The 24366-nt window shown below is 38.6% G+C and overlaps 1 protein-coding gene across 1 annotated transcript; it reads right to left on the reverse strand.

Annotated features, from left to right (window-relative positions):
• Positions 1 to 23858, reverse strand: LOC306769785 (glycogen synthase kinase-3 beta-like; the record flags this gene model as incomplete). The annotated part of the gene is made up of 11 exons (XM_079258499.1): positions 23675 to 23858; positions 13638 to 13723; positions 9509 to 9610; positions 9305 to 9388; positions 7120 to 7230; positions 6872 to 7002; positions 6526 to 6730; positions 4242 to 4337; positions 2241 to 2427; positions 1976 to 2053; positions 1 to 62 (listed from the first exon to the last, which is right to left on the reverse strand). The coding sequence occupies exons 1-11, from the start codon at positions 23847 to 23849 to the stop codon at positions 1 to 3; spliced, it is 1317 nt and encodes a 438-aa protein (XP_079114625.1). The 5' UTR covers positions 23850 to 23858.
• Positions 23859 to 24366: the final 508 nt, after the last annotated feature.

Below are 24366 nucleotides of genomic sequence, written 5' to 3' on the forward strand. Positions count from 1 at the left end.
TCAGATGCTGTTAAGAGATCCTGGTACTGAGCTGTGTTGGGACGAGTCGGAACCGGTTCCATCTGACGGAGAGAGAGGGAAAACAGAGTGAGCATCGTCTGAAATCTGTTTTATTTCAGGGAGACGTTTTCTGATTTCTGCCTCGGCGCTGCCATCTACTGTGAAACTGCAGCCGTTGCCTGATTTAGCTGCAGCAGAAAAACATTCAGCCACAACACTAAAGCTGAGTTCTCACACGAGGCTTTTTATTTTATCTGGTAGAGGAAAAGCTGTTTTCATCGGATTTATGTGAGTCTCTCAGATGATCTCAGCACAAAAAATGTTTCTGTGTCACGTCACAGCCGAATCAGGTCCTGGTTTAACCAAAGAAGAAGAAACAGCAACAACCGTTAACCATGTAACCCAGGACGACTTGACAGACGTGAAACGTTCTCCGTCGTCCCTCAGCGCCACGACTTCTTCCTACATGTCTGAAGTCCACCTAAACTTACATAGTTATTAGGATTCGATTCAGATTTTTTTGGTGCCAATTCGATTTAAATTGAGATTCTCACAATTCTTTGATATTGCTAATATTTGTAGATTAAAGACAAAAAAAATGTTTTTTGTTTGTCATTTCTTGTTATCTAAATGAGGAAAAAACAACCCAGTAGACAGACCATCATTCTGCTGCTAAAATACACAAGAAGACAAGATGAAAGATCAACAAAAACAATAAAAAAATTTAAAAAAATTGTAATGGATTATTTTTAAGAAAAAAATCTTTTTTTTTTTTTTCAAAGATTCGATTTTAAAATTGTAAAGCAAAAAAAAAAAAAAAAAAAAAAAAAAAAAAAAAAAAAAAATCCAGATTTTCAATTTTTCAATTAGATTTTCCCACCCCTAATAATTATCTATAAATACACAAGTTCATTATACTCATAATTCGTAAACACGGCACCAGAAACGTTCCTCTGTGGATCTGTGGGATTCAGTCCTTCTATCCGTGTCAGAGGCAGACATCAGACTGGTCCAAACTCTAATTTCAACTAAAAAGAAAACAACCAGTCAGGAACCAGAGTTTATCCTTCATCAGTAAAGCTTGTTCCATCCTCCACGAGAAGCAAGAACTCAGTTGGAAATGTGAAAATGAAGAAGTGATTAAATTCTGGAGGTGATCCGGATCACCGTTTGGATCCAGGAACGTTTTAAAAGGATTCTTTAACATTGTGCTTTGTGAGGTTTCCGCTCTCCGAGTTTTTAGTTTCATATTTAACGAGCAACTTCGTCTGCGGTGGGGCGGGTCGTGCACGCGGCGGGGCGGGTCGTGCACGCGGCTAGGTCAGAGTGTTTTAATGCCACATGTAAAAATGTTCCTACTTTCTCTCCACCTCGATCAGCTGTTTTACCAAAACAATCCGTTTTACCTGCAGCAGTCAAAATGCGAAACAGCAACTCCGCTTCCTGCTTTCTCCGTGTTAACCACGCCCACCTCACATCTCCGACCAATCACACGATACTCCTCGGAGAACTGTGTCGAGAACTGTCTTCAAACACGTCGGCGAGAACAAAATGACGTCATTTTCTTCTTGGAGCCTCGAGAACAAGAAGAAAGTTCTGGCTCCTCGTGGAGGATGGAACAAGCTTAACTCTCTGATTAGCTGACAAACATCCTGACATCCACCTGATCGATACAAAAACAGGACGCTGCTTCTCCTGCTCGCTGTCGTCGTTACGACAGCTTCTCAATAAACGCTGCGTGGAGATTTTCAGTCGTTCTGAGTATCTTTTAGATCTGACTGTTTTTCAGCTTTAAAACCTTCCAACTCAACTGGATGTTCGATTTTCTGACTTGTATGTCCAAATGTACTGAGAAGTAACGCTAATTTCATGTCAGTGGTTTTAATGTTGTGGCTGATCAGTGCTCTTAGTGAGGCTGTAATAAAGGTGATTTTGTTTGTCTGGAGAAACAGTGACAGGAGGAAGAGTTTCCCACCGTGGACGGTAGCAGCTGTGTGTGAACGAGCGTGAGGAGGGATGAGTATCGAGTTCAGCTGAGGCTGGATCGACAGCTCTGCAGAGACAAAGAGCATTTTTTCCTCTTAAATGTGAGCGATTACCTGCACAACTTCTCAGGTTTGAGCTTAGAAAACATCGGCGAAGGGAACAGAGGGTTTGATCAGGAGGTTTCATCATGAACAAATGATTCAAATGGAAAATGAGCGGTGCTGAAACTGGTTCGGTTCCAGTTTGCGGCGTACCTGTGGTGCTGAAGTTGAAGAGCATGGGCAGGTCTCGTCCGCTGGGGAGTCGCGTGTTCGGCTGGCGCAGCTCATCGAAGAAGGCGTGTGCGCAGGCCTCTAACGGGGAGAGGCGTGAGGCCGGCGTGTACTCCAGCAGCCGAGAGCAAAGAGCGATGGCCTCCGGAGGGGTACGAGGTTTAAACACCTGGTGAGCAGGAAGAGTTTCATCCAGACGGTCAGGACAGCAACAGAAGAAAAGAATGAAGAGAAATAACAGGAACATCTCTGTAGGTCTGCGTAGAAATGTTATGAGAGATGTCTGCAGAAAAATACATAAACAGTAGCTCGGTTTACATGAAGCCCTGTTAATCTGTATAAAATAGTGCCGTGTAAACCCGCCAGCTGATCAGATGGAGAGGTGTCGTCTCTTTTCATTCCTGTTGTTAACTTTGTGTCTGGTTGACATAAACCGCGTAAATCAACGACAGAACTGCTGAAAAAATGTGAAAACTTTATGTTACAAGGCTAAAAGTCACAACAACCAGGCCAGGTTTTCATCTTACGACCAAGCAGATGATGGTTCACGCTGTTCCAGTCCAACTGTTTAAGTGCAAACTGGTCCGGGGACGGTTCAGCATTAACACTGGTTTAACTGATCATTTTCATTTGTATACAATAAGAAAACCAAATCCACTTGCAGTTTGACAAGCTGAAGGCTTGTCCTTAAGGACATGATGAAGAGACGTTTATATAATACATGTGTGTGAAACTGCACAATGAGACGCCCTTTAGGCTGATGGTTCATGAAAGAAAATCAGGCAAAAAGAAGACATTTATAAGCTGAAGTTGGGCTAATAAAACACAAATTAAACACAAAATCAACTCACTATAAGATACTACAGCGAAACAACTGTAAAATAGCGCTAATAAATTATTTAACATATTAAAAAGGTTCAAGTTAAATAAACAGAAGATAAAATGTACAGTTGTGTTTATATGTCTTCATCCCCTTTCATTAAAGAAAAAGCCGAATTTACAACAGTCACTAAAATAACTGGAGACTTAAAAAAGGAACAAATAAAAATTTGCAAAAATATAATTTAGTAAGACATTTTTTTTTTTCCTTTCTTCAACTCATTTAAATGAAAAAACAAACAAACAAATTGGTCCTGGACAAATTAGAGCACTTTTCTGTTGAACAGTGGGACAAAATACCCGTCAACGTGATAGTTTAACGTTTTTACAATAAACTATCATGTCATAACGTGATAAGGCCCAAACTTTTTTTTCATGAGGATGACAACTCTACGTTTCTGTAGAGAACGACCACTAGCAACAAAATCATTTTAAATACTTTCATCGTGTCAACACAGCTTATCGGATCATTTAATCCATTGTCCATGTAAATACAATTTACAGCTAATCTCTGTTCAGACTGGATCAATGTAAACGTAGCGATTGGAGAAGCTCTTTCTTTCTGTCACAAAGAACTTGGATGGAAGAATTTGCTGAGATTCTTCAGAACACCAGCTCAAAACAACTTTCCAGTGGAGAAAGTGCTGAAAATAACAATTCCTCCTATTCTGACATGTTGCATTTGAGTCTGTGGTCACACAATGTGAATGGGATTGCCAATAAATGTCTTATTGATAGCTAGTAATAAAAGAATTAAAGGATCTAAAATGATTATTTTGGGAAAAATAAGGTGCTGCAACATGTTAATCATGCTAACCGCAGCCAAGCTGTGAGTTCTTGTCTTCTTAGCCAGAGAGGTGTATTTCTGTAGTAAACATGTTATTTGGTTTGTAGTTTGTGTGTTGTGAGTATTTTCTGGTCTTTATAATTTTACTCTATTAGATTTGGACGTCTGGTTGGACGAACGACAGACCAGAGGCATGAAATCTGAGTAAAACTGGGAAACTGATGAATGAAATGAAATCACATGTGTAAGGACAGACTCCATTTCGCTCCACATGCTTCTCCAGACAGAAATCCAGGAAGACTCGGCTGTTTCGTTACCTTCGTCCAAGGATGAGCTTTAATCTGTGGGAACTTAAACTCTGTGTAGTTGGGATTCATCTCTCTGATTTGTTCCCTCGTTGGCGTTCCCAACACCTGAAGATAGAAGGAAGAGGAGTGTGAGGAGTTTTGTTTTGGACAAACTGGAATTAATACAATCGTCTTATTTAATTCTAATAAATCAGCGTTCTTGTAGGTTTCAGTCTGTTAAACTTGAGACCTTTTAAGACCACTCCAAATGAAATTTTACCCCGACAACGCTTTACCAGAAACATTCAAATGATCCAAAAAAACTTTTACTTTTATCCACTCAGTGATCGAAGAAGATTCGCTACGTCCTGTTTTTTCTACGACAAGCCGCCAACGTGACTCTGAACGTGCATTTCGTGCCAGCAGGTATGACAGGATGTCTCATCGCCATGTACGAACATGGTAGCTATCGGATTATACATTCCAGATGTCCTTGAAACTCAGAGTTTTGATATATTTTTGCTGGAAAATGACAAAGCAATTTTGGAATTCTGAGCTGGGAACTTGTAATCCGCAAAGAACCCAGTTTTAACGATGTCTGCGCTCGGTACATCTCAGTTCACTGTCTTCAATAAAATTCTTTGTTTTGTGTCCGTTAAATTTCTCGTGTAAACAGCAGCGAGTTGTTCCTATTAATAATTACGTTGTTACGGTGAGCCTGTTCGTAAAAATCAAGTCAAATCAGGTTTTTTTTTTTTTGTTTTTTTAACACAGGGCTCGAAATGCATTTTGGGGCAAAGATGCATGTGTCAAAAAAGTACTTAAAAATAATGTAGATGCTAAGGCTGTAACGACATGTTTTTGTGTCGATTCAATTCAGATTTTTTGGGTGCCGATTTGATTTGAATTGAGATTCTCACAATTCTTTGACATAGCTGATTTTTGTAGATAAAAAGAAAAAACATGTATAAAAAAAACAAAAAAAACAACCTTTTTTTTGCTCGTCATTTTTCTTGATTTCAGTGAGGAAAAAACAACACAGTATCCAGACCATCATTCTGCTGATATAATGCCCAAGAAGACAAGTAAAAAGATCAATAAAAAGAATAAAAAATTACAAAAATTTTATAGTGGATTATTTTTATTTAAGAAAAAAAAGAGAAAAAAAAGGCCTTTTTTTTTTTTTTAACAACGACAAAAAAAAATTTTATTTACAAAACTTTTAGACTAAAGCACAAATAAAATAGTGTTTTGTTTTCAATATATATTTAGTTTGTGAAGTCTGGTTTTCAATCAGTACTGGACATGATTGAAATCTTTCATCAGGATTGATCACATTGCTACACAATATTTAAAAATAATAAATACTAAAATTGATATTTTAAATAAATGTAAAAATGATATTATACATATATACATAGATATATATATATATATATATACATATATATATATATACACATATATATACATAGATATATATATATATATATATACATAGATATATATATATATATATATATACATATATATATATATACACATATATATACATAGATATATATATATATATATATACATATATATATATATACACATATATATATATATACACATATATATACATAGATATATATATATATATATATACATATATATATATATATACACATATATATATATATACACATATATATATACACACACATATATATATACACATATATATACACACACACACATATATACACACACACACATATATACACACACACACATATATACACACACACACATATATATATATATATATATATATATATATATATATATATATATATATATATATATATATATAAATAAAATAAAATATGAGTTCCTCAGAAAGACAAACAACACAGAATAAACCTCTGATTGCAGTGCTTTACTGTATTTCATGAGGCTGACTCATCTCAGGAATGTAAAAAACAAAACAAAACATGTTTTTATAAAAACTACTGGAGAGTTTTTACATTTGTATTGAACCGTGTTTCCAAACTGTAACATAGCAGAGGCGTTTAAAGTAGAAGAAGAGAGTAGAAGCCCTGTCCAGCATCTCTTTCCAACCAGTCACCAAACCAGGCTTGTTAATGAAAACACCTGCTCTAAATGCATCAGTCGATCCAAAAACATGGCAGGACTTCTATTTTATTTTTACTTCTACTTTATACACCTCTGTTTCTAAGTGAAAAAAGTAAGACTTCACGACATTAAACTGAAGAACTTGAATGCAACTCTGGGTGTTTTTAAGACTCGTGCAGAGGAACCGACTTGCCTTTATAATCTCTACGAGCTGGTCGACTCCGCTGTCACCGGGGAAAATGGGCTGTCCGAGCAGCAGCTCTGCCAGCACGCAGCCAGCAGACCAGATGTCGATGTTTGCCGTGTAGTCAGTGGCACCAAAAATGAGCTCGGGGGCGCGGTAGTACCGTGAGCAGATATACGATACGTTGGGTTCGCCACGGACCAACTGCTTGGCGCTGAGGGGAAACACAAGACATGAAATTAGGTGACGACAAAGCCAACACTGTACAGGCATCAAACACACAATGGAGGATATTAAGATGCTTCATTTTGCTGCTGATGATCGCTACGTTCCAGCTTGCACGTGTTCAGCTCACCTGCCGAAGTCGCACAGCTTCAGGACAGCAGTTTCTGGGTCAACAAGCAGGTTTTGGGGCTTGATGTCTCTGTGACACACACCCTGGGAATGGATATAAGCCAGACTGCGAAACAACTGGTACATGTACACCTGAGGAGGTCACAACACAACAGGCCAGTGTTAATGCTCCTTTAAAAGGGTTTACGGCTGCTGGAACAGATGTATGGATGGCTCACAATGTTCTGGTCGGATTAAATGGAAGGTTACCTTCACATATATGATGGGAATGATGGTCTTGGCCTTGTTGAAATGCCTGGCAACCCTGTAAACCGTCTCAGGGACAAAGTCCAACACCAGGTTGAGGTACACTTCATCTTTCTGAATGGGATAGAGACATACAAATACCAGCAGCTCAGTCATAAGAGTAAGAGACAAAAACAAACAAACAGAAAAATGGCCTCTAGGGACAAGTTAAAGGACACCATGTGATTTTTTTTTAGCCAAACATCAGCCTAATGTGGGTAATAATGGATTTCTGGTGTTTTTATACAGAGTTTGTTGTGTATCGGTGCTCCAAGAAACCTGACATCGTAACTTTGCAGGAGCGGATCCGTCTCTAATGGGATCATGTGACCTGGAGCGCTTTGCTTTATACCCCCCCACCCTTCTGTAAACACAGAGCTCTGCTTTGTGCTACTTTTTCCTCCTCTTCCAACCAAAGTTTGTCATGGCTGAGCAAAGTAAGAAGAAGAAAACAGTGTCTGAGGAGGCCAGAAAGAGGAAGCAGGACACGAGTCCACCTGCTGGTTGGAGTTGGACATAAAGCCCACACTGTTTGCCTTACGGTGTGTTCAGACTAAACATGTTTTGAGCATCAAGAGCGACAGGTTTACATGTAAAGTCTATGTGGAGGCGCGTCAAGGAGGTGTCGAGCTTTCTCGAGTCTCGTTTTGAGCGTCTGAACTTCTGTCACTTGACGCGGGGCGTCAACCAATCAGAGTGATCAGCTCGCAGCTCCTGGAGTACGTCTACGATTTATCTGGTGAACCCAGACAGGCGGCTGAGACGCCCTACCACCGTGTTCCTCATCACATGCGGCTCACTGACTCCTGCCTTGCGGCTCGTGAAGCAGCCTCTGGCTTTCTGTAAATGCGATCTAAACAAGTCATAATGATCCTCAACGCTGCAGTTCTCTCCACAAACAAAGAGCTGCAGGCTGCTTGCAGAAACTCTGCTGTCCTAACGGCCCTGACTGACCCTGTCAGAGTTGCCAGTTTCGGCTAATTTCAGCTGCACCGAACTCCACCAAAGAGCTGCTCCGTCGGTAGCTCCGTATATATAATGAAAAAGAAACGCCCACATTCTGGAGGCATTACTGTATTTTCACCATATACTGTTGCATAAGAACGCCATTACTCCGTGCAATATTTAGGAGAACCATTCCTTGCTAAAAAGCTGAGTGTTACTGATTTGGCAACGTAGCAACGCTTTTTTTTGGGGGGGTGGCGTCTCTCTGCTGAGTGCGGCTCTTGTTGCATTAACAGTGACTATCACTGCCCTACGACAACATTCTCTAGCTTTATTTATTAAATAAGCCACGCCACTCTCTCTACTGCGCCGCCATCATTCAAACTGACCGGAAGGAAAGATCCGCCTTTCCCCCCTCTCTTTTCCGCCGCGTTTGCCACTCGCTCCAGACAAGTGGCAAACACGTCAGGAGCGTTTTGGCCGTTGGACACAAAAGTGGCAGTTTAGTGACCAGCGGCGAGCGTTCAGCGTTTAAACTTGTTTGGTCTGAACACACCATCAATGTTCCCAAACTGCTAAGTTAGCTCTTTGCTTGTTGTGTTAACGTAGCAAAATATGACAAACTTTTTCACATCTTTCAGCAGTGTTTATTCAGAAAAGCAGCAATAAGCGCCTGATGAGCAGCAGAATGTTGTATATACATCTGTGTATTTATTTTGCTGTTTAGTTAAAGCTAAATGCGGCTAGTTGAAGCTAATCGATGAAAGACCAAAGCTAACGTGATTCCCTAAAGTTGAACTAGTTTGCATGTAATAAATGCATTTCCTATAATTCATGTTAATATAAAATAAAGTAACAGATCAGTTTTGCAACTTGCCTGGTTTAGTTTTATGGTTTTCATACGCTGCTCAGCAGGAAGCGGTACTACTGTAAGCTGAGGGCTAATCCTGATGTTTTCATAACAACAAGTTTCTGCTTCATTTGATACTCTACAATCATTTATTGTCATGTTTTTGGGGCAGTTTTTGCTTTGTGCGAGTGTTTTACAGTTTCATTTTGCGACAGTGTCCTGTGGGAAGTTAAAGGTTTAGCGCCCCTAGTGGCCAAAAGTTACACAGTATTTCTTTTAATTCCAGGAACTGTAACTCTAGTAAATATGGAACTACAAGGTTTCGGTGGTATTGGTCTGTGCAGGAACAGGTACCTTCTCGCCGCTGGAGTAGAAGAAATAACGTAGTCGGACAATGTTACAGTGGTCCAGTTTTCTCATTATCTGTAGCTCTCGATTCTGCACAGACAAGAAGACACAAGAAGACTGATTTGTGCCGCACAAAGAATTCATGGAAGATTAAAAAATAATTATTTTCTGAGCTGATGCTGCTGAGAAATATGAACCAGTCAGACTTACCTTGAACCTCTTATCCTGCAGAACCTTCTTAATGGCCACCATCTCTTGACTATCAATGAGACGAGCTTGGTACACCACACCAAATGACCCATTCCCAATAACCTGAAAGGAACAATGAAGAATAAAACAATTGCAGCTCAAATACAGCGTACATTTCTATAAACTGCTGCAGTTTTGTTTGTTTTTGCTTGCTTATTTTCATTTGTTGGGGACCAGCCACAAAAGCATGGATATGTTATGTTATAGATACGTCTTAAAAATAGAATGGATATAAAAGATGGGCGGAGCCTCAATGATGTCACCCATAGGTTTCTGAAAAGCTGAATTCTCAACTGTGACACAAATAAAGGCATCATTCATTCATTCAATTGAAGCTCGGAGGGCGGTTCCTACCATCGCCATCTTGGCAGCATCACGCGTGTCGTCTCGCCCAGAAAATACAAATATGGACATCTAGCGAATGCCGAGCTGCCTGTAGCTAAGCAGCTAACGGAGAAAAGCGGGCTAAAGCTAAGTCACGTTGTTAACCGGCTAAAAACCGTGGTTGTTCTACGTTCTTCTTACTTGAAGAGGGAGATTGGGTTCCTGTCAATCATAGGACACGCCCCTAAATGTGCCAAATTTTGAGATTAAATGACTTTTAAACAAGGGAGTTAGAAAAAAAAAAGGTAAACCTGACCTATTAAATCTAAAATGTATTTTTGTACCAGGCTGTAAACATGTTTATTTCTGCTGTAAACATGTTCCTTTCCGCTGTGAAGTTGGTCTTTTTAACATGGGAGTCTATGGGGATTCGTTCCATTTTTTGCTGTCGGCACGCGACAGCAAAAACTACTGACTGACACAAGAGGTGCAGCATTGCAAATGATTTAACTAACTGGTTGGCAGCCGTTGCTTTAGCAGAAAGCTTTTTGAAGTATCTTCCAGGACTGACAGAATATAGGACTACCGAAAACGCACAATCATAACAAGCGTCTTTGGCAGCAAATGTTTGGATTAGAAAAGAGCTCTCTGGTAGCCGATGAGATAAACCTGCGGAGAATGAAGAGTCTGCTCTGTCTGACACTGATGTTCAGTCAACCAAGGAGTTACTGCTGACACTTGTCTGTTTAGTTTAGATGATGCTTGTTGAATAATAAGAAAGCCACACTGATATTCAGGACAAATTTCCCCTCAGCGTTAATAAAGTTATTCCGATTTTGAAGGGAAGTTTGCAGCATAAACCATCAACACAGTCTACATAATGCAGCACTGATTTACTGAAAAAGTGTTCTTAATAGTGATTTTATTACTACTTTGGTGTTTAGAGGCAAACCAACAAATAAAAATATTAAATTATTTAAAGAAACATCTGTGTGAGGACTCTTATAATCCAAACCAACAGCAAGAACCAGAAAGAAAATTGCAGCTGACCTCCATCTGCCATATACAACATAAACCTCCGGCTGAACAAGAGGAAATCACTTTAATGTGCACAACAGAGCAGAACTCCATACATTATTGAATATATTATATATATATATATATATATATATATAAAAATATAAATAAAACATTAAAAATGTATATAAATCTGTAGGTCAATGTAACTCAATCTTTAGGACCCACCACAGTTTTTACTCAGTTTGGTTGAATTAAAACGGGTTTTTGAGACACTAAAACACACCTAGTATGGACTGTTTTCCACATTTATTCTTTTCAACTATGAGCTTTTTTCAAAATAATAAAAATTACAGTTAAATTCATATTAATATAATGTAAAGTTAATTTCATACACTAAACAGCCAATCAGATACAAGAATAAGTAAAAAAACAAAATATCTGGAAGACGTTGGTGTGGCCTTACACACCTAAAAAACAGGAGAAACAGACATTCACCTCCAGTCCAGGTGGATGGTTGTCAGCTTGGTGCAGGAGATTAAATGATTTGCTAATTACTGAGGAAATTTAATGCTCCATGAAGCAAACAAAAGAATGATTTTATACATCTTCACACAATAAAAGTCCAGTTTTCTCTGACCAACATTTCACATCAACTAAATATCCACACTTTTCACCACTATGCTGCTTAAATATTCCCACAACATGTAGACAGAACAGCAGAAACCTGCATTATAACACTATTTTAATCCGTTGCTGTTTAAATTGGCCCCATTAATAATAAACCAGAAAACTTTCACATGATTGAGGCAAAGAGTTGAACCTCAACAGTTCAGACGGCAACAAAACTTGATGTAATTACTGAAGACAACTTTGCAACGTGCGCTGATGGGTAAGGTGGGCTGCAGTATTAACTGCTGTGTAACTAATCTGCCAGAGATTTACAAGTCACACAATGATGTATTAGATTATTCTGTGTGCTCAATTTAGCTCTAGAGGTGCAAAGGCAAACCATTTCACTCTCAATGAATTAAATTTTAACAGCTGTGGTCTAATGTTAGCAGCACAGACGCTCGTCACCCACAGCACATATAGCAGCGAGCCTGCTTGTACTTGTTAACACTACAGGGTTGTCTTCGCTGACAGGTGTATAAAACGTCACAGTCGGGCTGCAGGGTTGAGTCATTCATTATGTTCTAAGAGCTGCTGGTAGGAGATCCTGACGGTGTCAAGGCAAAGTAAACAGACCAGTTGTTCTGCAGTCAGATTCAGCGTAAAATCTAGTTAGCATGTCGCCGTCCCTGCAGGATTTAGTTAAAGTTAAAGTTTAATCTTATTTGTGTCATTTGCTTTAATTAATCTGAGAAACTCTTGACATCAGAGTTAGGGATGCACCGATACCGATATCAGTATCGGCTCAATACCAAGCATGCATACTTGTACTTGGTATTAATAAAAGTATACCAATTACACACTAGTAAAGCTAGTGCAGATGTGTTTAATGATGTTTCTTCTTTTTTAAAAGAAATAAATGCCTTGAATTTTCAAATGTGACATTTGTTACACTGGAAGCGAGGTCTTTGTTTCAAAACCACACATTTATAGCTGTATTTAAGTAAAATGTGCCAAATCAAAATAAAACTTGTTAAAAATTGTTAGATTTGTAATGTTATTATATTTGTATTAGTGAGGTAACTTCAGAAAGGATGGGTCATTTATTACAACCTAATGAAATCTTACACAGTTATAACAGCAATAATAACCATAGTCACAATAATGTTCACCTAAACAGGTTTGGTATCGGCAGATATTCAAGTTTCAGATATTGGTACTGGATCGGAACTCCTGAAAGGTGGATCGGTGCATCCCTAATCAGAGTATCCTGGTTAAAAAAAAAAAGCAGAACAATCAGCAGTTGTTCCAGGTCACACATACATTTATATAAGTACGTAAATCACACAGCCGAGTGTGGGATGATTCATTTACACATTCACTTCTGACCTTTTTTTTTTTTTTTTTAAATCTGAATCTGAGTTTTGGGTTTCGCTTCGTATGGGGAAATGTGAACGTGCCAAACTTTTTCTGATTCTGACCAAAGAAGCAGACTCTACCACCTTGGCAGCGTCACCTTGGGAGCGTCTCTCCCGGAAAATACAAATATGGGCAAAGAGGTGGAGCTGAGAGGGGGGCTGTGAGGTCATGGTGGATGATTGACATCTAGCGAACTCCGAGCTGCCTGTAGCTAAGAGCTAACCCGGAGCCAACAGGAGCTAACCAGCTAACAGAGGTAAGCGGGCTAAAGCTAAGTCACGTTGTTAACCGGCTAGAAAACGGCGGTTCTACGCTCCTTCTTGAAGCGGGAGATTGGTATCTGTCAATCCAAAGGACATGCCCCTAAATATGCTGAAATTCGAGATTAAAATACTTTTAAACGGGCAAGTTAGAAAAAAATTCACTCCCCCCCACAGTTGTCATGAAGGTAAACCTGACCTATTGAACAAAAATGCATTTTTGAACCAAGCTGTAAACATGTTTATTTCTGCTGTAAACATGTTTATTTCTGCTGTGAAGTTGGTCTTTCTAACATGGGAATCTATGGGGATTTGTTGTGGAGCCCCTAGTGGATGAAGGGGGAACTGCAGTTTCTGTCACTTCCACATAGGCTTCACTTTTAGCCACCGGAGGTTGCCGCTTGCGTTAAACACGTTTACATGCACAGACGATGAACTGGTTTTGCATTCCTGCTCACCTTGATGTCCGTGTAGGACACTTCCTGCGGGCGGTCCGGTCCCTGACCCGGCGTGGCTACAACTGTTGTCACCTTCCCACTGTCTCCTAGGAAACAAGATAAACAGGATGAGGAAACTAAAACACATGGTTAGGATTCAGAAAATGTCTGTTTACAGTCGCTGGTTGTTTTTCCATTAGAAGCACGGACAGTAAAGTTTTCTCTTCAACTAAAGTCAATACTTGTGACGTTCAACCAGGACACCTGCTGCAACCAGCACATCTGGGCCACCTCTCTGCTGGCCGTTTCAATATTTAGGTTAAAGAAATCCCCGTGAATGGATGTCAACCTTATAAAAGCCCCAAAGGAAGGACAGAGTGGCAGAGTTCATGTTCAAAACTCTGTGACTAATTAAATTGGGAAAAAGCCCACAAATAGGCCAAACACTATCTTTGTCCTGGTGGAGTTTTAAGCGATTAGTCTTTTATAAGAGGATCATTTTAGCGCTCCATCCCGCAGCAATGCACAAAATTAACACACACACACAATGTGTTCCTGTTCAATTATCTTTTTACAAAGATAAAATATTTTTAATTAAAAAATACTTAATCAAATTTTAGGGTATTTTGCGTTTTTAAACTTTCTGGTTGATTTTACAAGTAGAACATGTCCAGACTGGGCAACGTCAACATTTTGTCATTACTGGCGGCACCGACAGCACGCCATCAGGTGAGAGAGGGGTCTTCGCACCGTGCACGACAAGACATTTATCTTGGATGTGGAACGCGGCAGCATTTTTTGTGTGGTTTATTTTTCACCTTAAAGCCCACCAACAATCATACGATGATGCAGTTCCAGGAATCCAACCACGACAGACACGTTCTGCTGTGAAACGCTCCTGGTGGAAAACGATGGCAGCAGGTAGACCTTGTCCACCACTGCCTCGTGGTTTAAAAACTAAATAAAACTACATCTTGTTTCTATCTATGTCTTCACACCTTCATCTCAGATGTCCACGTTTATAATAACTTCACATTTAAACAAGAGTTGTCAAGATGAACAGCTTCACAGGTCAATTAAAAAAAACTAGTATTAACATTTTAAGCAAGTTTATTTATAAATAAATAAATAAAGCAGGTATTTTATTTCTAGTAATTCAAGTTTTAAATTCCTTTTTTAATATACATTGTGATCCACCTTATTAAGTTCTTCTTGTTTTTATGTATTGTATGTATGAGGCTAAAATTATGTAAATGAATGTATTGATAGATATCGCAGAATAAAGACCAACCAGAAGAAAAAAACAGAATTACCAACAGTAATTTGTAGAAATAACACAGATCAGCAGTTACCAAATCCTCTTTTCTTCTGCACGTTATTCTCTCACATCTGAAACAGAAACTAAATATATATTTACACGTTTTTCCTCATTTCAACTCATTTATCTACAATTCTCACAAAACCAACTCCAACTCAGACGGACTGTGGCGCCACCGTAAATCAAAAACGTCTTTTTGGGTTTACCTGCCTCACTTGTTGATCTTTGGCTGCTCCTGATTGGACACTGATGTCAGTTTAAGTTCTCTGATTGGTGGAAAGTTTACAAATTAAAAGAACCGTGAGCTGCACGTTCCTAGTTTCATTTTTTTTAGCCTTTTAGCTCATTTAACTTTGTCTCACCAGGTGTTTTAATTACTCATTAAAATGACTCATGTCACAGCCTCCAGACTTAAATAAATCTGATCCCATGATGGGCCACCAACACCCGATACTGAGATGATCAGATGTCGGACTGAAGTGACTGATCCACATATAGATTCACACACTATAGTCAGATTTTTTATGGATTATTAATCAACTTCTATTATATCTCAAGTTGAAGCTTACAACCACAACGTTGTTGCAGAATTATTAAATAATTAATCATTCTTCAGTGAAATTCCATAAGCTGCAGAGAGCCGACCTGCTTGCTGCAGAGTCGGGCAGCTAAGCAGTTGTTTGGTGCTGAGAGAATCTGTCATGCAAAAGGCAAACATTCAGTCGCGTTGCTCAGTTTAATATTAACACCTGAGGAAAAACTCCAAGCAGCCGGTGCTGACGGATGCGTCCCAACAGACTATTATAATAAAAATCAGCAGACAACAGAAATAAAGAGGACAGGAAGACACAGAAGTTCATCATGTTGAACAATCAAGGCATCTCTGCAGGGTCCATATTCATCTCTGTCATTTTAGTTTTATTCCAGAAAGAGGTTAATGTTTAGAATACTAACATTCTGATTGTGAGTGTTAAACTTTAAAATGTTTGTTTCTACATTAAGACTAAAGGTACTCTCATAAGTCAGGGGCTTCTCATGTAATCATGCAGAGGTGTGATTCTGACAGAGAGGAGGTCAAACTGGTCACCGATGAAGAGGAGGATCTAGAAGACTAGATTCACACTGCAGATCCTAGTGCTCAAATCTGATTTTTTTTATTCATCTTCACATTATGATTTAATGTATGACCCTTCTTTGGCCCTGAAGTGACCTGTGTTTTCACAGAGGAAGATATAACTAACTTGTATTTGACAAAAACTACATTTATTAAAGTGTAATAAAAAGATCCAACATGGATGACATCTGAGGACTCTCCCGCCAAAGTTTAGCAGTGGCTAAGAGGCCAACCTAAACATGCAGTTTGTCCAAAAACACAAATAAATTCTTTGAAAGCCAACAAGGAATAAATCTTAAGCTGCATCTGTTTCAGGTGAAGCATCAGGTTTTGAAAATACTGGCTAATAAATGAGGAGCGTCGCCAGAAAACGAGCGCAGCTTCCATCAAACTCACTGGCTTTGTGTGTTTGAGCTGCAGCTGGAGGCGGTCCTGCAGAAGATCCAGAAAAAAACACAAACACACACTGACATGTATTTAAAAAGATATAGATTTTTAAAAAGTATGATGAAGACTTTTCATTAAAATAATAAAATAAAATAACCCTTTCACGCATTCAATAAAGTATTTTTCAATAAAACATTTTAATAAATATTTAATAATAACTCATAATAAATAATAGTATTTCAATAAATAATAATATATAATGTTACTACCAAATAATAATAATAATAATAATAATAATAATAAATAGTGATAATAAATAATGATGATAAATAATAGTATTTCAATAAAGTATTTTTCATTTCATTCAATGATAAAAAAAAGTGCCACTTTTTTTATTAACAGCATTTTACTACTATAGACACATGCGATAACTCTTTTTTTAATGATATTTTACTATTTTCCTATAAAATACTCTATAAATTAATATATTTTCATAATATGATGTAAATATTCCATAAAAATACAGCTGTTTCATTTTCTTTTCCTTCTTGTCAGCAAGGCAAACTGTGAGTTTATGTGAAATTGCATTACATAGTTATTTATTCTTCAGTGTATGGTAATATAGTGGATGACTCACTAATGTTCACTGAAGTGGCTTGTTGATAAATATACCATCACAAATATGCAAGAAAAGCTTGTAAACAGGTGTCCACTATGCATGAAAGACTTAGGATGCTTTCCTGCACACACATAAGAAGCAATCTCCTGATTAGAAAAATGAAGTCACTTAATAATTTTAAAAAAAACATTGAAAACACTCAATTAAGGAAAATAAAACTGATTTAATGGGGCCTTATGATTAAATAAGATCTTGTTCTCTTTTTTAGGGATATCTGGCATTGTCTTCTTTGGAAGTGAGGTTTGATTTCCAACTTTAATCTTTTAAAACATCTAACTGGGTTTGACATTAAAGCATTTTGAAGATCGGCTGAAAGATAAGCGTCAGATAAACGCTCTCAGCCAACCAGACGTGTCTCTGCGGCGCCGGAGCAAACACGGCACAGGCTTGTCTCATGATCTTCATTTATAAAAATAAAACACTTGGTGTAGCAGAAATGTATCTCATGTACTCAAGGTTTTCTGAACTGAAATGTGGATTCATTTCAACTACCATGGCGTACCAGTACATGTTAATGCTGCAGCGCTCATCTGTGCGGTTTAAATAATGAAGCTGTAACCGTGTTGCATCACCATCACCCCGTCCGTGTCCTCATACTTGATGCTTTGTTTACCAAACGGCACAATGCAGTTATTGACACAGTCCTCTCACAGACAGAACTGCACGTCCTGGTGTTCTTGTAAGTCCACAGTCACGTGGCGTAAACTGTCCATCATGGAAGTGTGATGGCTATCCAATAAGCACACGGGTGGTATCTGTTACAGCTGAAACTGCAAGGATTGCAGAGTGACCGGGTCACTGGGTTCTCTCCCTCAACGACTGGGTTCATCTCCTGGGCAGGAGTGGAGCCACTAACACAAACAGGGCTGCAGGTTAACAAGCAGCGTGCATTCACGCCGACTCTGTCCATGTTGAACTTCTTTTAACACTTAGCGTAATGTCAGCAGACTCCAGATTCTGATTTTTTTTCCCCTCCAACATAAAAACCATCAAGAGGTCAATCAGGTCATTGTATTTTAACATCAGTGCTCTCCTGTGTCACATTCATCAATTTAAACTCATCTCTCCAGTGGGAAATGATCCCCAAACACGTCATTTTTAACTGCAGCAACTCTACATCTGCACTCCTAAAACATCACGGCTGTTCGGCTTGTTGAAGGATGTCAGAACCAAACAAAGTTTACTCTAACCTGTACATGTGAACATCAGCGTAGCATCAACTTTCTACATTTCCTTCATTTTACACTCGAAAGTTAAATACCTCTCGCTTTTTGTAGGTAGTATGTATTTTCTTAAAGGGATATTGGGTACGGTCACATGGTGTTTTTTAATTCGGAATTTAATATTTCGGAGTTAACGTAGTCTCCTACGAGTTTACATGAAAATAATTCCAAAGGAAGGTTTACATGAAACACGTCCTCACTTAATTCCTCTCTAGCGCAAAGGGTTGGGAAGGGTTCTGATTTAAGGTTTACATGACAGAGGAATTAAATAGCTCGTAATTAAAATGAGAATAAACCAGCCACTTACATCGGAAGTTTAATTTTGAATAAAAATTTGCATTAGGAATTAAGTGTTTACATGGTCGTTTTTCATCAGTTTAAAGCAGAATTAACTTTTATTCGGCATTAAACAGGAATTAAAACTCCCGTGGAAACGCACGGATTGTGTAGCATTTTCTGTTATTTACAAGCCAAAATGTCTGCATTTATAAGCATGTTATCTTTGGTGTATCATGACTTAAGTTAGGGCTGGATGATACAGAAAAAGCATATCAATCACATTGATGACTATCAAAACATTTAAAAAGATGTCTTTCAAGTTCATCCCTGGAAATCGACGCTATTTCACAATAAGTCAATTCATCTTCGCTGGTCTCACAACTCAAATACGATAATCGTCTTCTTTTCAACGCAGTGATTGATCATTATGTGTTGCATCCTCAATTCCACTAAACATCACAACGTCTTCATCAACAAATTCAAGCAGACAAGCAGACAATTTTGAACTCCCTCTGTATTAATCTATTAATAATCAGGAATCAATCTTTATGTCCTAATGTTTACAAACATTATCACCATGTAAACAGTTATGCTATTTGCAACTTCATTATTTAATTTTATTGTTCAAATGCTGGAAAATCAAGAAGAGCTGTTCTCTAGTGGGGAGATTTCTTGCAGGGAAAAGTGTGTTTTGTTCATTCAGACTTTCCGTAGTCTGTTTAGTCAGAATATCAAGGAAGTTCAGATGTTTTTTAATGCTCTTTTATGGTCAGAAAATGTTGTCCTACAAGTATTCTAGTCTATTTGAACTGAAGACAGGGAACGTTGTCGAGGTAAACGTTTGTTCATGGACAAAGTTCCTTTAATCTCCTTAGTTTTTTCATGCACAGTAATTGCTAGCCTACCAATGGTATTTTCCATTTACATTAGCATTAAGCTAAAGTATAGCTTTTTAAGCATTTTGATGTGCAGCATTACGTGATTTTACAGAAACAATTAATGTATTTCTAACAAGATACTGAAGTGTTTTATGTATATCTGCTTAGTTTTTACTAATTAAATGTTTAAAAACTGATTCAGCCCATAATCTTTCTTAGGAAACTTATTTATCTATTATTTATTTGAATGCAATGTGCAATTTCAACGTTAGATGGGAGAAAGTCATGCACAATGTCCATTTTCCGATAATTGATTTGAGAGATAAACTAGTTAAGGATTACATATGGATGGTAAGTTCCTGTAAAATCAGGCTTTATAGATAAAAATATAAACAACCTGTTATTGTATCTGAACAAAACCCTAAATTTAACAATATAAACTGAAGGTTTATCCTATAAATCTTTTTAGTTTCTAATTTTGTGTTTATAGTTTCTCCAATGATTTGTGAAAATAAGGTTATATTATATGCTACTTTATTGTCCGTGCTATAAGGATAGTAACAGCTGTCTGGTTTTCAGAAAACATCAAGGTATTCAAGTTTTATTTTGTAAAGTGATGCCTACATTTCAGAAATCTTTTTAATAGGACAACCGAGCCCTTAATGGACATGCAATTTGATGAAGCAAGATCTTTTACAAGCTCGCCGGTCCATCTAGTCCGTTCGTAAATCCCCTGGTGCCATGTTTCCCTTGCTTTAGAGTTAATGCCCTGATCTGACTGTCAACAACTAAAACAGAAAATGAGCCCTGTGCTGTAAACTCCTCCCACAGCCGCTTTGCTTTCATTCAGACACTGTTGCCAACTTGGCGACTTTCTCGCTAAATATGGCAACTTTTTCTGTTAAAAGCAACTAGCAACAAATCTAGCAACTTTTACTGGAGTTATTAAAGACTTTTCTGGTGTTTTGGCGACTGACTTGAAGGCACATATTGTTCTGCAGTTACTGTAAGGAAGGAGCAGCGGGAGCCTCTCCCGTCCTAAAGCACTCCCAGGCGGCCAGTCTCATTCAGTAGAGTGATGGCATGGTTTTATTTAATAAATAAAGCTAGAGAACGCTGTCGTAGGGCAGTGATAGTCACTGTTAATGCAACAAGAGCCGTACTCAGCAGAGAGCCGCCACCCCCCAAACAAGGGTGGCGTTGCTAGGCAACGTATCCTGCTACATTGCTAAATCAGTAACATTCAGCTTTTTAGCAAGGAATGGTTATCCTACATATTGTACGGAGTAATGGCATCTCAGGCCCGTGTCTGGGTTCACCACAGAAATCCTCCAGGAGCTGCTAATCGCTCTGATTGGTTGATGCCCCGCGTCAAGCGGGAAAAGTTCAGATTTTCCATCTCTGGCTTTTGACGCTCGTTCCACGTTCTAAATAAAAGCATGCAGGGTCCTTTCCAAACCAAGGTGAGACACAATGGGACTCAGCTTGGCAGCATGTTAGCACACATAGTAACACCGAGGTTCCTAGGAAAAAAAAACTTTAGTTTTTGCATTATTAAGCTAAAGAACATTTTCAGCCATCTTGTTTCTGAAAGAGTCCAAGTACCATAAAACATCATGGGATGAAAAATAAATTTACAACCTAATATAATCAACACAACAATCACAACAGGTTATTAAAAGAGCTGAAATGTGCTGAGGAGGGAGAAGATATAAAAGAAACAAAGACCCCAAAACAAACCGTTGTGGGACACCATGGGTAAGGGATGAGGAAGAGGACCTGAATTTAGTTTAAACCAAATAAATCAGAAAGTTTAATGTTTTATACTGTTTGAACTAATAAGACACAGATATAGATCCCAAACCTTGATCCCATCAAACATTGTGTTAAAAAGTGATATCCTGAAAAGATTCCGTTCTCCTCCGAAACTGATCAAAGTCTTTTCAACAAGAATATCCGTCAAAACCAAATCTAAATATGATACTAGCATTATCCTACAGTACACGGCTAGAAACTAAACATCATGAGTTCAATAAAAGGAATCCAAATCAATAACTTATAATTCACAAAGGTCAGGTAGTAACATGTCACATCCCAGAGGACAAATAAACCTGTATGCTCAAAAACAGCAATGGATCGCTCACCCAGAGCGGTGAATTCACCCTCACTATAATCCTTTTTATTAAATCACCATCTCATACATATGTATTGATTATTTTCAAAGTTCTTCTCTAATGTCTTTTAATTCAACAGAACCTTGACCCAAACTTATGGTGTCTTATTAAAGTCATAATGAATGAAGTGCTGCTGTCCCTCCAGACTCCAGCTGAAGACATTACAAGCTGCCTTCGGTATGTTTTTCATGAAAACCGTCTTATTGCAGAGTTTTTGCCTCAACTTTTTATTGCAGACACTTTAGGGTGAAGCTGACAAACAAACCGTGTACATTAAATGGAAATAAAATAAGAGTTTCCCGTGTTTATACTGGAATATATCTGGTAGATGTGATTTTTATGGTCTTTGAGGAGTCTCACATGAGAGCAAAACCCAAAGTTCACAGTCGTTTTTAGACTTTACAGCTAACTTTAATGTCCTAAACTGGACAATGTCCTAAACTGGACATTGTGTCTAAGCAACTGCTTAGACACAGCGACATCAGCCATGGGTGTTGTACAACAACACTCGGTAACTTTAAAGGCCAACTTTTTTCCTTTTAGGATAAAAAAAAAAAAAAAAAGTAACATTTACCCGAACTCTGAGCTGCTAAATAATTTAACACCATCCCATTTGGTGCCTGATCAGTTTTTTATTAAGTTAATATTGTATAACTAATAGATGTAAAGCAATAAGTCAGACTTTTTCCCCTAAAAGAAATATTGTATTACAATATATGAGCAATAAATGAACATTAATAGACCATAAAGATTACTACAACTAAACCAGGTTGACATATTGAACTAATGTCATGGCAGTGCAATACATTTCATTACATTGCCATGTTTAATTGTAACTCTAATTCAAATCGTTAAATCACATTATTCTCTCACAAACATGTAGCTAAATAGCTTCTTTTACCTCTGAAAATACATCCCCCAGCCACATAAAATGCCTATCAATCACTCAAAAGCACATCTGTAACAACTAAAGGGGACATTGAGATGCAAAAAGCTTCAGGCTGTGTTGCCGAGGAAGAGAGAAGCCCATGGGGGTGACCATGGTCACCCCTCTTTGAACTAGAGATGACCTCCACTCCGGGCTCTAATATCAAGGAAGACAACCCTGTCTGCATTTGGATGATAAAGTTTGAATTTACACACACACACACACACATATACAGATCCTTGCTTACATCTGTCTCCACTGTGATAAAGGGGGAGAAACTACACTTCCATCTCAGACAGCGATAAACTCTTGGCACCTCGTCTGACAGCCGAGCTCTTGTGCAGGATGCGCATCATTTGCATCCTCCAACATCCCACCTGCTGCCAAGCCGTCGCCCCACAGGTGACCTTGGTAAATGGGCATCACTGCGCCTCGACCTTACCCCAGGCAAGTTACACTCACAACTGATGCTTTAAACAACACCCACAAAGAAGCCCTCCATGAAGAACCCAGTTTGGGGTATTTGAGCTTAGCTTTTCCACAAAGACAAACCCATCCATTTATCTCTGTTCACTACGGAATAAACAGAGCCTAAACTTGGGATTAAACATTTGTATTTCTGCTAACAGCTTGTTTTTACTCTGGTTTATAATGATGGCATATAAAAAATAAAAAAAAAAGCTGGAATAACACTGGCTGATATCATCCTTTGGGGAACTAGTACAAAATAAGTGGCTAACGTTAGCAGGGTAGCTGGTTAGCACGTTAGCAAGGGTTGTTAGCAGCTGCAGTAGAAAGGGAACTAGTACAAAACAAGTGGCTAACGTTAGCAGGCTAGCTGGTTAGCACGTTAGCAGGGGTTGTTAGCAGCTAAACGGTAGAAACGGGAACTAGGGTAAAGCAATTTGCTAACGTTAGCAGGCTAGCTGGTTAGCACTTTAGCAGCTAAACGGTAGAAATAACTTTCCACTGGGCTGCGACACGTAACGCTGTCGGGCATTTTAAAAATTAAAAGGAAGTAATATGATTAATCTGTCAGAGACATTTAAATATAGGTTTAGACGCTAAAACAACTTACTGGAAAGCTTGAGGTTGGAGCATCCCGATGAGCTGCTGCCGGAGGCCTGCGGGACCCCGGACTTTCCTGTGCTGCTCCCCACGGCAGCGACTGATCCGGTGGACCCTGCGACGGCTCCTGGAACACCTGGCGGCTCAGCAAACGAGCTGGTCCTGGGCCGCCCGCTGCCGCTCATATCTCTGAGCAGAGGTCAGGGTTATTTTTTTTCCACTGTTTACAGCTAGGCGGCTCTTAATTATGAATATTCGGCAGCAAAACCCGTGGAAAGACACTGGGAAAAAATAGCGCTCCCGTTGCCGCCGGCTGTCTGGGCTGAAAGCTGTTGCTAGACACCTAGAAACAGACCTCTCGCAAAGCCACCTGGGAAATGGAGTTTAAACGCCTGTTGATCAGATTTCTGGTGCTGGCTTTTGCAAATCAAAACAACTACAAGTTTAAAATCAATTAAAAGTGAACACGAGCCAGAACAGAGCAGAAGTCACATTTATTACAGTATAGAAAATTTTAAAAATGTTTAAATTAAGTAACCTGATAAAATCCAAGACAAGTCAAAGGATGCATTCTTGCAGGGACTCATTTTGTATCTTCCTACTTCCTTTTAGAGCAATTATAAACATTATATTACATATTGCATGTGTTATCCTCCTGTAATCCAGATTAGCAACATTCACACCTTAATTTACACATGTTCA

This window comes from Telmatherina bonti, assembly GCF_933228915.1.
Source record: "Telmatherina bonti genome assembly, chromosome: 19".
In the NCBI taxonomy this organism is placed as follows: domain Eukaryota; kingdom Metazoa; phylum Chordata; class Actinopteri; order Atheriniformes; family Telmatherinidae; genus Telmatherina; species Telmatherina bonti.